The sequence below is a fragment of the Dreissena polymorpha genome, chromosome 9 (genome assembly GCF_020536995.1).
Source record: "Dreissena polymorpha isolate Duluth1 chromosome 9, UMN_Dpol_1.0, whole genome shotgun sequence".
NCBI classification, from domain to species: domain Eukaryota; kingdom Metazoa; phylum Mollusca; class Bivalvia; order Myida; family Dreissenidae; genus Dreissena; species Dreissena polymorpha.
In genome coordinates, this window is record NC_068363.1 from 8,766,156 (window position 1) to 8,778,559 (window position 12,404).

At 34.9% G+C, this 12,404-nt stretch overlaps 2 protein-coding genes across 13 annotated transcripts in view; one reads left to right on the forward strand and one right to left on the reverse strand.

Moving 5' to 3' along the window:
* The window catches only part of LOC127846580 (uncharacterized), a 76,943-nt gene extending 69,865 nt beyond the window's left edge, over positions 1-7,078 (forward strand). For 3 of the 5 annotated variants that reach the window (XM_052378004.1, XM_052378006.1, XM_052378005.1), the window contains exons 2-5: positions 2,518-2,630; positions 3,802-3,915; positions 6,155-6,316; positions 6,439-7,078. In XM_052378004.1, the coding sequence (XP_052233964.1) occupies positions 2,528-2,630; positions 3,802-3,915; positions 6,155-6,316; positions 6,439-7,025 (966 nt within the window). In that variant the 5' untranslated portion in view covers positions 2,518-2,527 and the 3' untranslated portion in view covers positions 7,026-7,078. Of the gene's footprint in view, positions 1-2,483; positions 2,631-3,801; positions 3,916-6,154; positions 6,317-6,438 lie in introns of all 5 variants that reach the window. The other 2 variants (XM_052378008.1, XM_052378007.1) reach the window with 1 other exon arrangement.
* Positions 1-12,404, reverse strand: part of LOC127846559 (PHD finger protein 20-like) — a 254,732-nt gene that overhangs the window by 93,738 nt on the left and 148,590 nt on the right. The window lies entirely within an intron of this gene.

A 12,404-nucleotide genomic window follows, 5' to 3' on the forward strand; every position in this document is an offset into this window, starting at 1 on the left:
GATGTGCAAAGCGTACACAAATGACTGAAATTGAAAAATTGAATTAAAATAAACCGCGCGATTTTGGGAATTCTTCAAATCAAAGAATAAACTAAGCAGTCATAACATTTCATTGGAAAATAAAAAATAAAAAATGAAAACTTTAGTTACAATCCGTGTCATTGCAATTATATCGAAGCAGAACAAATTAGTTCTAGTTATATTTTATAATTTTAGTGATGATAATGATGTGTTTGCAGAGTTAGACCAGCCTATTAGTGTTGATGAAATTATGTGTGCAATTAAACAACTCAAGAGAAATAAGTGAGCTGATATATTTAATAGAATGTAGCGATTTATTGTGTAACCATTAATATGATATGATATGATTTTTCCCTGAACAATGGGCTCAGTGAATTATAGTCGCATGTCCTAAAAAGGGCGCAGCAAAAACGATGTTAATACATTTTTTGTTATTACAGAGGAATAACACTTTTGAGTTGTTTCTCAAAACTATTTACTACAATAGAATACAATAAACACATCGAACGTCGTTTGTTTTTGTAGCTGTTGTTGTGTTTTAAGAAAAAATACCTTAAACGTTATGTATATGTCAATCCATGTGTTTTTATGTAACATCAATTATTGACTTCACCCTAATAAAGAACTTGTCAAGTTGTGTTAATATATAAACGAAGCATTTGCACTTCGCAATTCATTGATCAATAATACAATATAACCGGTATCACTTAGAAAATCTTTCTTTCATTTAAAGACTAGATGTTTTGAAAGTTTTCTACCGGTATATACATATATATAATTTTTTCGGAACATGAATGTACTGGAAACGTGACATACTTACTTCTATATCGTATGTTTTGAGAGGATGTACTAATGTTTACCTATAATTAAAATGTCTGTTCTGTTCTGTTATATATTTGAAATATGCATTGTTATACGTTTTTTATATGGTAATATTTAAAATAATGAATTAATTTTTCGGAAGTAACCATGGATGTTGAAAGAGTTGTAAATTAAAGCAACAAAATTGATCATGATACTGTCATGTTACTATTTGAAATGAACGCACGTGTGCTGACTATTTGGTTTCACTGAAATATAACTGTTGCATCCTCTACAAAATGAAGCGGATGCTGCAAAACATAAATACATATGCATTATTAATTTATTCAAACGGATGCATTTCGCATGCCAGCAGTGGTTTTTGACCTGCAAACAGTGATTGAATAGGACACCGCGTCTTTTCAGTATGGGGTTTCGCGTTGTTTTAATGATCCATGTAATTTAATACCATTTTATATATGAGCCATGCTCTGGGAAAAGGGGGTTTAATACATGTACGTAAAGTTTCATCCCAGATTCGCCTGTGCAGTCCGCACAGGCTAATCAGGGACGACACTTTCCGCTAAACTATATTTCTTCTAAGAAGAGACTTTTTTTTAATAAAAATATCATACAAGCGGAAAGTGTCGTCCCTGATTAGCCTGTGCGGACTGCACAGGCTAATCTGGGATGACAATTTACGCACATGCATTAAACCCCTTTTTCACACAGCACGGTTCATATAAATTGTTATAAAGAAAACAAGGAGCTTATGTCTATGATAAAGAGTCACACACTGTAATAAATTATGGTGTCATTCATGAAACATATCATATCCGCAAGGAAATACCGTCATGTTAAATTAATTATGTGCGCTCATGTTTCTGTTGCATAATTCATTTGTTATCTCTTCTTTCACACACATTTTGTGGTACGTTTATTTTTAGCAATTAAACTATGAACAAATATCAATAGCTGTGCATTATTTCAACAAAATACGGGCTGATTTTATAGTTGTGAATTTACCGTGTCCATTCTGTGAATCAGCGCATCTCCAAATATAATGGTTATTTCCTTCGTCACAACATGCAGTCAATGAGCCGTTATTGGAACTTAAACAGCTATTAAGAGAATTAAGTGCAATTGATAGTGGCTTTGAGCGTATCTTTTTATAAATTTAATCTAATTGTATTTGAAATTGATATTTAGTTCTATTTTAAATACTTATAAGCAGTGTTCCGTAAAAAAAAACAAGTCGTACAAAAAAAGAAGTGTTATTGATGTCCATGATCACGTAATATAAGCCATATTTACTTATAACGCTTTAGTCAACGTGTTTAATGTACGGTGTACTGTGTTCGATCTCACCATCTGCTTCTTTGAAGTCGCCTTCGCTCTGCATGACGTCTCTATACACAGATGTTGCTTCAATAAATGTTTCAGTTTTACGATGTAACAGTTTCAGCTTAACACTTGTGTCACAACAACCGTTCGCGAGTCAGTTTACACCAAAACCGATTCGGATTAACTAAGATCGACCCCACGGTGTGGCAGTTTAACATATTGAATAATAACATGTATGTTCATTTGGGAACAGTTACGTATTTACGTTGCTATTATTGTAGTAGCCGTTGATAATAAAATAGTATAAAACATCACAGACGGTTAAATGATGCGTGTTTTACTTAATGACAGCGTCTGAAGAATGGATGTCGGAGTACCGGATGTTCAAGAGTGCGCCCGGCGGTTCGGCGTGTACCAGATATGCTCCACCACCGGCCCTTGTGTGGCTCTCAACGACACATGCCGTAAGTACCAAACACTCTATCGGCTTTAATAAGGCATGTTTTCCAGTTACCTGACCGATTTCGAATTCTGTTCTGTATACGGATTGAATTTTGATTTTTTTTAATAATCAATCATACTCGCGAGCTGAACTTAAATATTAAAAAAATACATGAATCAAACAAATTTAGAAGATTTCACACATTGAAAATCCTAAAAAAAGTGTTAAATAATGTGTTTATAGTTAAATCAATGTTTACCCATGTTTGCCTAGTGGACTCTCCCGTCCTTCTAAATTGGATCAATTTATTTCCAAAATTAGGGATGTCTAGTAGATTTATTTCTATATTTAGAATATTTCTTACAGAAATTCCTTAAAGCAAACAGCGCAGACCCTGATGAGACGCCGCATTATGCGGCGTCTCACCTGGGTCTTCGCTGTTTGCCAATGCCTTTTTTCTAAACGCTAGGCATAAATGGGTTAAAGAAAAAGTTTTGTCGATTTCCGATTCTTATTTGTGTTGATGTTAGTGGAAACATTAAAAATATTGTTTTGGCCTACGGAACACAAGAAAGAAACATTAATCAGTGCCCAGAAATTTACTTAGCTATTAAACTGATTATGAAACGGGATGTTGCTGTAATACTATCTTCTGGGAAACGAATATCACTCGACAATAACGAATTGTACGCAACTGTTGGCGGGGTTTAGAAACGTTTAACGTACATTTATCTAGTGGTTTTACGTGTATTGTACATACATGGTTTCGTGCTTGTAATAGTATTCAGATTGTTTATACACATATACAAACTTAAATGCAAAATATCTATCTATTGAGCAACGTTCGCAATATGTTGTTACTTAGTGGCTTCAACAAAAAGAGATTTGTCTTGTACCAATAAAACGAAATTTAAGTATCCACTCAAAAAAATCATCGTTGCTGCTGTAAAAATACACTTGAACGTTTAAGTTAATAAATACAAACATAAGTGACAAACTTTGATTAATCAAGTATTATCTAGCTACTTTGACCAAATCCCACCAATAATAAACCCGTACTTTAAAACATATTCGTGAAAAAAAACAATATATATTCATGTCACAAACATGAACATCTCAATATGGCAATATGAGGCTATGAAAGTATTATCATTGAAGATCGTACAATATCAATACATTATTTTTGCTTACAGCCTGTTTAGAAAGCAGCGACTTCCGGTGCGCAAACTCTCTGTGCCTATCACCGCACTTCCGCTGTGACGGGAAACCAGACTGTCCCGGGGGCGAGGACGAAGTTGCCTGTCCAAGTGAGTGGCGAGTTATTAAACACTGAACTACGTTTTGATAACAACAATGGCTATTTCTTGTTAAAGATTAACATATGCATACGTAGCACGTCCTTCTGTGTAGGTTGCACTCTGTCACAAATGTAACATACCCTCATATCGCCTGTAAACAGAGAATTCAATTGACAGTATATACTGTAAAGCAGGCATTTAAAGATATATTTTTCAGCTTCATTGTTTCATATTATTTGTGTAATGATGAAATGAATATAACTAATTTTTTTAGCTCATCTATTTTTTGAAAAAAAATTATGAGCTATTGTCATCACCTTGGCGTCGGCGTCGGCGTTGGCGTTGGCGTTGGCGTTGGCGTCGGCGTCCGGTTAAGTTTTGCGTTTAGGTCCACTTTTCTCAGAAAGTATCAATGCTATTGCATTCAAACTTGGTACACTTACTTACTATCATGAGGGGACTGGGCAGGCAAAGTTAGATAACTCTGGCGTGCATTTTGACAGAATTATGTGCCCTTTTTATACTTAAAAAATTGAAAATTTTGGTTAAGTTTTGCGTTTAGTTCCACTTTTCTCAGTAAGTATCAATGCTATTGCATTCAAACTTGGTACACTTACTTACTATCATGAGGGGACTGGGCAGGCAAGGTTAGATAACTCTGGCATGCATTTTGACAGAATTATGTGCCCTTTTTATACTTAGAAAATTGACAATTTTGGTTAAGTTTTGTGTTTAGGTCCATTTTATTCCTTAAGCATCAAAGCTATTGCTTTCATACTTGCAACACTTACTAACTATCATAAGGGGACTGTGCAGGCAAAGTAATGTAACTCTGACTGGCATTTTGACAGAATTATGTGCCCTTTTTATACTTAGAAAATTGAAAATTTGATTAAGTTTTGTGTTTAGGTCCACTTTATTCCTACAGTATCAAAGCTATTGCTTTCATACTTGCAAGATTTATGAACTATCATAAGGGGACGGTGCAGGCAAAGTTATGTAACTCTGACTGGCATTTGGACGGAATTATGGGCCCTTTATACTTAGAAAATTGAAAATTTGGTTAAGATTTATGTTTTGGTCCACTTAACCCCTAAAGTATCATAGATATTGCTTTCATACTTGGAACACTCACAAACTATCATAAGGGTACAGTAAAAGGACAAGTTGCATAACTCTGGTTGTCATTGTTACGGAATTATGGCCCTTTTTTGACTTAGTAACTTTTAATATATGGTTAAATTTTGTGTTTCGATCCACTCGAAGTATCAAGGCTATTGCTTTCAAACTTCAAATACTTACATGCTATCATGAGGTTACTGTACCTGGCAACTTGAATTTTACTTTGACCTTTGAATGACCTTGACTCTCAAGGTCAAATTATTAAATTTTGCTAAAATTGCCATAACTTCTTTATTTATGATTAGATTTGATTGATACTTTGATGAAACTACTCTTATCTGACATACCACAATAGACTTCACCCAAACCATCCCCCGTGCCCTCCCCCCCCTCCCCCCCCTCTCCCCCCCTCCCCTATTTTTTTTTTTTTTTTTTTTTTTTTTTTTAAGATCATCTCACAAATGACCACCACACCCTCACACTATACCCCCACCCCACCCCCCCCCCCAATTTTTTTTTTTGATTTTTTTTTTTTTTTTTTTTTTTAAGATCATCTCACAAATTATCACCACACCCTCACACTATACCCCCCCCCCCATTTTTTTTTAAAACGGTTATGTTTGAAATACCGTCCAACCATCGCACCCAAACCCCCTCCCCCCCCCCCCGATTTTTTTTTTTTTTTTACGCTTTTTTGGAAGATAATGTAATAAATGTCCACAACCCCACACTATACACCCCTCTTCACTCCACTCCTCCCTCCTTTGTGATTGAAAATGAGAGTCCCTTCACCTTTAAAAAGAAAATAGATGAGCGGTCTGCACCCGCAAGGCGGTGCTCTTGTTTTTATTTTAAATTTACATATCGTCATTAAGTATACATTGCATTGCTTACTGTAGTTATTTTAGATTTTACTTACGGATAGAAACTAAAAAGAAAAATTAATTTTCTATCGCCCTCTACAATTGAGCCAGTGTCGAAATATTCACCTTATCGCAAGGTGAACCAGAAACCAAAACGGTTTTACTTTCACTTTGCGGAACTCAAATCACAGAATGCGTTTTTTTTATTTATTGAAAAATCAAATTAGTAAAATGACAAAATATGTTTTCTTCTTGTATTGCAGGTATTGGTCACATGGTGTCCGAGCGACCACATGAGACGTCAATGGCGGTGATTGTTACCTTGGCAACCATTTGCGCTCTTTTCTGCATCGTCATCCTGGTCATGATTGCGTTGTTTGTTGTTAAGAAGCGCAAGGCCAACATCTCCAATGACGACAATTCAGGTGAAAACATTATATAATATACTATATAGATGCTGTACTTGTTTCCATGGTAACGACAGTTGATGTATAATAGTGTTATAGTTTATAAAGTTTAGTTCACCTAATTTTCTTACGTTTTCCAGGATGCGCGGAACCACTCCGTCGGTCATATATTACGGCTGATACAAGTTCGTCAGATGATGATGATAAAGCGAGTCGAAGAATCATCAGATATTACCCAATAGTTCCAGTCTGCAAAGAAAATTCCTGTTTTGAGCCGTGTAAGAAAGCCAGTGTAGACAATAAATTGGTAACGCCAGAACGTCACGTTGGCCCTGGCGAAGTTTATTGTGAAAACTTAACGAAAGATATCAAAGACGTCAATAAATACCTTGATGTCTGTGCGGAAATATACGGACAAACGGACAAATCACGAAAAGTGACACGTCTTGGAAAATACACATTTAAACCGAGATTAAAATACACAAACTGCAACGAACTATTGTGCAGAGACAAAGAAACGAAAGAGAAACTTTACGTTATTAATAGTTATAAACACTGTGCGGGGAAAAGTATCGTCCCGTCGACCTTGACCTTCGATAAGGACCCCGACAATTTTACAGCAAAGTTTAATAAAGAGTTTTTGTGTTCTTCCACACCAAGACAAGGTACAAAGCAGCTGTCGTTAACAAATATCTCGGCCATATCAACAGACAGTATCGATGTGTGATCAAATATCCTTAAGCAAATAATAAGGCCACATAATAAAATGTTTCGAAATAATTCCTTGTATAATATAATAAGCTATATCTTGTCAGATATCGCTCTCGACTCGAATGAACCAGTATTGCTTATTTTAAAGTTATTTACATCACGGAGCGTATATTGACGTCATCTAGAGTCCGTGTTTACATGCATCGTTTGAAATGTACGCGTAAATGCGTTGATATAAAGATGGACATAATACTCAGATATTGTTAGAAAGTTTAACCGTTTTTTGTTATAAACTTGAAGAAAACAAAAACATCAGTTACTTTCCATGTTCAGATATAACGTTCACCATTTAATCATCTGCACATAACAAAATGTAAGGTGATGTTGAATACAGATAGGTTTATCAAGCGGGACTTAAAAAAGCTGGACCGTCAGCCTTACTAAATAGGAGTAATTTTAATTAAAAAAAATCTATTTAATTTTAATGTATGCGTGAACTGACCAAGTATTATATTATTATCATGATATTCCGTTATATTGTTTGATTTGTGCGAGTATGTATGATAATAAGTTAAGACCTTCAATCATTTTTATGTCCACCAGTATAGACATATTTTTGCCCTGTCTGTGTGTTTGTTGGTTTGTTGTTTTTCTCCAAACTTAAACATTTGCCATAACTTTTTCAATATTGAAGATAGCAGCTTCATATTTGGCATGCATGTGTATCTCAAGGACCTGCACATTTTGAGTGGAGAAAGTTCAAGGTCATCCTTCAAGGTCAAAGGTCAAATATATGGATCAAAATCGCTCATCCTAGGTCAAAGGTCAAATATATGGGGGACATTGTGTTTAACAAACACATCTTGTTTCTTTTGTAATACTCAATAAACGATAAAGTAATACTTTGGCATAAGATTGCAAGTAACCAACTTATTTTTTTCCCTTGCATATTTGGATTACACAAAAAATAATAATGATTGCTCGTATAAAGAATATGATAAACACGTACCGAATCAGCATTGTTAATACGACAGCTTGTATTTGCACAGATTCCAGCAATGTTTTGTTAGTGACGGTTTATAGGTCCCAAACTGTGAACTTACTAACCCTTTCCTAAGAATGATTTGATAAGTGTCTGGTATGGTTGGGCCTTAACCGTTTATACTTATTTAAGTGGAACGGGTTAAATACGTATCTAAGTGGTAAAGGGTTAAATACGTATCTAAGTGGAAAGGGTTAAGATATTGTGCCATCAGCTGTTAACGGAGGCTCCACCACAAACAGGTCTCTTTGATCAGACTTTCATACAATATACTCACGAATACGACAACCGATAACAGTTATTTGGATCGATGTATTCCATAGATCTCTTACCAATCTTTTCGAGAGAAATGCAAATCAATACCTTGTCGGGAAGCGGACTCGTGCAGTCGTCTTCGCGTCTAGCAGACTGGTGACTTTGTCATTCGAGCAATACAATAACTAAATGATGTTGATCGATATTTATGCTCATTAACCATTCAGCATGAGGCTGTGTTTACCAGATGCTGTGATGCTGTCTTTTTACGAGTAATTTTACCCGGCGAGATTGTAACAACAAGAGTCCGGTTGGTTACGCCAGTTGTGTGTAATAAAGTGTCTGCTGCGCTCTGAACAACAAATATTATCAAGTAAGAATCGCGTATACATGTTGCTCTCGTATATTGGTAGAAATAGTATTATTAACCCATCTGTTGTTAACCCATTTATGCCTAGTGTCTTAAAAAAAGGCCTTGGCAAACAGCGTAGACCCAGATGAGACGGCGCATGATGCGGCGTCTCATCAGGGTCTGCGCTGTTTGCTTAAAGGAATTTCTGTATGAAATATTCTAAATATAGAAATAAATATACATGTTCTAGACATCCCTAATTTTGGAAATAAATTGATCCAATTTAGAAGGATGGGAGAGTCCACTAGGCATAAATGGGTTAATGCTGACTGTTGTTACAACTGCTGTTTTTCTTGTTGTTACTTCTTCTATAACTACTATTACTACTTCTACTTCCATTTATTCTATAAACACTGATCTCACAGCATTAAACCGCGTCTTTTTTTATTTCTTTTTGAACTCCAAATTAATGAAGTTTAGTAACAATGACCCATTATTATAAATTGCTACTTCAAATAAATACACCTCAATTGTTCTTATTTGTATTTTTTCACTTTTTTCATTTTTTTTGACGCAACATCTGAGGTGACGGTTCATTGGAACGTTTAGGCAACCGCTGAAAATTCAAATTGTTGCACCGCAAGTCGACACTTACCCTGCAGCTAATGACATCTCGATTTCGTGCAATACAAATATAATGATTATTAACATATTGGGTTATTGTATCTAGATTGGTTATCAGTGCATGCAATATTCGATCGATTACACGTTCACTCTCATATATTACTTCCGCATTATCGTCTCGTCTAGAGCGCTTGTGAGACATTCGGAAATCGTAGAATCCGATTGAATGTTTGAATCTTTCAATTGCTTAATATAATAATTACTATATGGCCTGTGATTTTTTTTAAAACCTTCGATACTAATAACACAATACGATACCATAATAACATACCGGTAATCATTTTTTAAGAAAGCGGTTAGAAAAACAATTATCAAACCATATTGCGTTCCGCTATTGAGGAATTTCCACTAATGGCAGCTCGAATGTACTAAAGGATTACGAAGAATTATCGATGATTCATTAAAATACAATATGTTTGCCTAAACCGCCTCAGGGGTTGTAGTCGCCTACCTTTCGTCTTTATAAAACGGTGTAATCATATCATTAGTCAATATGATTCATTTTTAAAGGCGTTAAACAAGGACAAACTGAAAAAGGCTAATCGTAATGTTTATATGAAATAAGAGACATGGAGATTTATATATGTGTTATTTTTCACTCTTTTTATTTTATTAATACGGTATACCTTTATATACGTTAATTTTTTTTAGAGATATAAGATTAAACCTATTTACTTATGCTAGATGGTATCGAATTTTTAAGTCTTATTGAAACGCTTTCGAGTTCGTTCAATGGGTAGATCCGGGACTTAGATACTAATGGGGATTCAAAGAACGCTCCCACAGCGGACACCATATCCATTACGCCACGGCGACCTCAAATAATGATATTACGTGTGTGTTATATTGCTTTAAGTCGAGCCGCGACTTCACGACATAATTCTCAGGGGTTTTATTAATGATATTGGTCCTGATATATTAGTTTATAATTAATATTGCATAATTCCTTCGACTTATACTCATAAATTTGATGAATTGGAAATCAATTATTCAGTCAGGATAATGTAAGGGAAAAGGTGCTAACAATATCGCTGTTTTACCATGCATTTTACTCACGTGTCATATATATAACATGGCTTAATGAACTTTTAACTACTTTATATCAAACTCGTAACGTTTTTACAATATGGCACTCGCTCAAATCAAATGTACACACTCTTTTGTAGCTCTATGAGTTTTTTGTTTATTTCATTTTGTCTCGTTTTTTTTAGAAATAATGTAAGCTTGGGTAGGTCAAGATTTTTTAGAGACTCCAAATTCATATCACCCAATTTCTGCGAGGAAGTAACTTTAAACGTAAGGTGGTGCCATTATAATCGGACCAATGCATTAGTAATAGGATTACTTGCATTAAGAAGTTAAAATATCAACTTGACAATGATCTGTTTGACACAATAGCAGGTCTATTGCTAATATATATTTGGAGAAAAGATTAATTGAAATAGTACATGTAAGAGAAACAGACTGATTCATCTCATGTAATCGTTTTGATGGTTGGGGCGATCTATCTGATGTAGACCATCTGAATCGAAAAAATATACATGCATATATTATTTGCATTTCTTATTTCAAACTGAACACGAACACATACACTATTGTCCGTCAAACATTTTACCATCTCTTAAAATTTAATCAATATTTCTTAAACAGACCTTTTCACAGATTTTGGCATGTATTGATGTTTGTCAATAAATGCTTTATGTTGATAAATTTAAACATTGGACCTAACAATCTCTATAAAAAAACAAGAATACAATTTTAAAAAGAAAAGAAAAAAGTAACCCTCAACTGGGCTCGAACCACTGACCCCTGGAGTCCTGGAGTAAACGTCTCCCGCTTAGACCACTCGGCCATCCGTGCTTATGCTTTTAAAAATGTATTTTTACTTTATAAACGCAATCCTCGTAGTTTCACAAAATATAACGACAACAACAAAACTTTCCAAATTATTCAATCGTTTTGCGTTGCAACGCTTTATAATTTTTAGGTTTTCAAATCGTCAAAAGATGCATATAATGGATATTTTAGAGCATGGTAAATGTTAAATATAACTGTTTCCTAACAAATAACATAACTAAAACGAAAATTTGAGAATCTGAAACAACTTTTTTCAATTTTGTCAGTTTACCAAAACGTGAAAAGGCCCCTTTATAGGAACTTGTTCATAGATTTTCGAACGTCTATGAATGTCATTTGATGTATGTTAATCACAAAACTTTTACCTTTTGAATAATAATAATAAAAGTACGACAAAAGGTTGCCGTCGCCGAGATTCGAAGCGCGATGCTTTAAAACAGAATCTTCCGCGCTTTCGTGGGCCATTCAAGCTTTAGAGCACAGTATCTTATTTTATGTGAAGCTATATAAGTAATACCCGTACTTTAGGCAAAGAAACAGTCAGTTGTTTCCACTTAGATCGCCAAAGAAGACGGGTGGGTAAGTCGGCCCAACGTTGTTAGAAGTTAACTTGTTTACGATTCCCAATCAATCAAGAATATGCAATTACATGCAGAAATTATTCAAATCTCTATTTATCAAACTTGCTTTGTTTGATTTTAGTTAATACAAAGTTGAATTGCAGATTACCAGTGAATGTAGATAATATGATCGCAAAATTAACACACTCGTTCGCTTTAAAGGCATTTCTTTTACACAAGTACATAGCATCTATAGCGTACTGCTACCAAGCACCGATATATGCGCTAGCCATGTCCATGCATATAATTCTATAATACTCATGTGTTTGGTTAAAATTCAACCTACTGATGATACTACGTAAAATATATGAATGTGCACGTCATCATGTTTCACTGACATACTACATTTTCCAGCAGTACCACTTAACGGTATTTATTCGCGATGATATATTAAACAATTAATTCATTTTCCCTGTCCCTAACTTGCGAAGGTAAATTGACGATCATCACTTCGCCCGTATATGAACCAGTCTCTTTAAAAGCGTATATATATAACCGAAACTTAATGTCGAGTGCGTAGTGGGAGAAATGTCGTCTGGTCGATACATGTTGACTCAACAACGAGTCACAGATCTCAAGGCGACA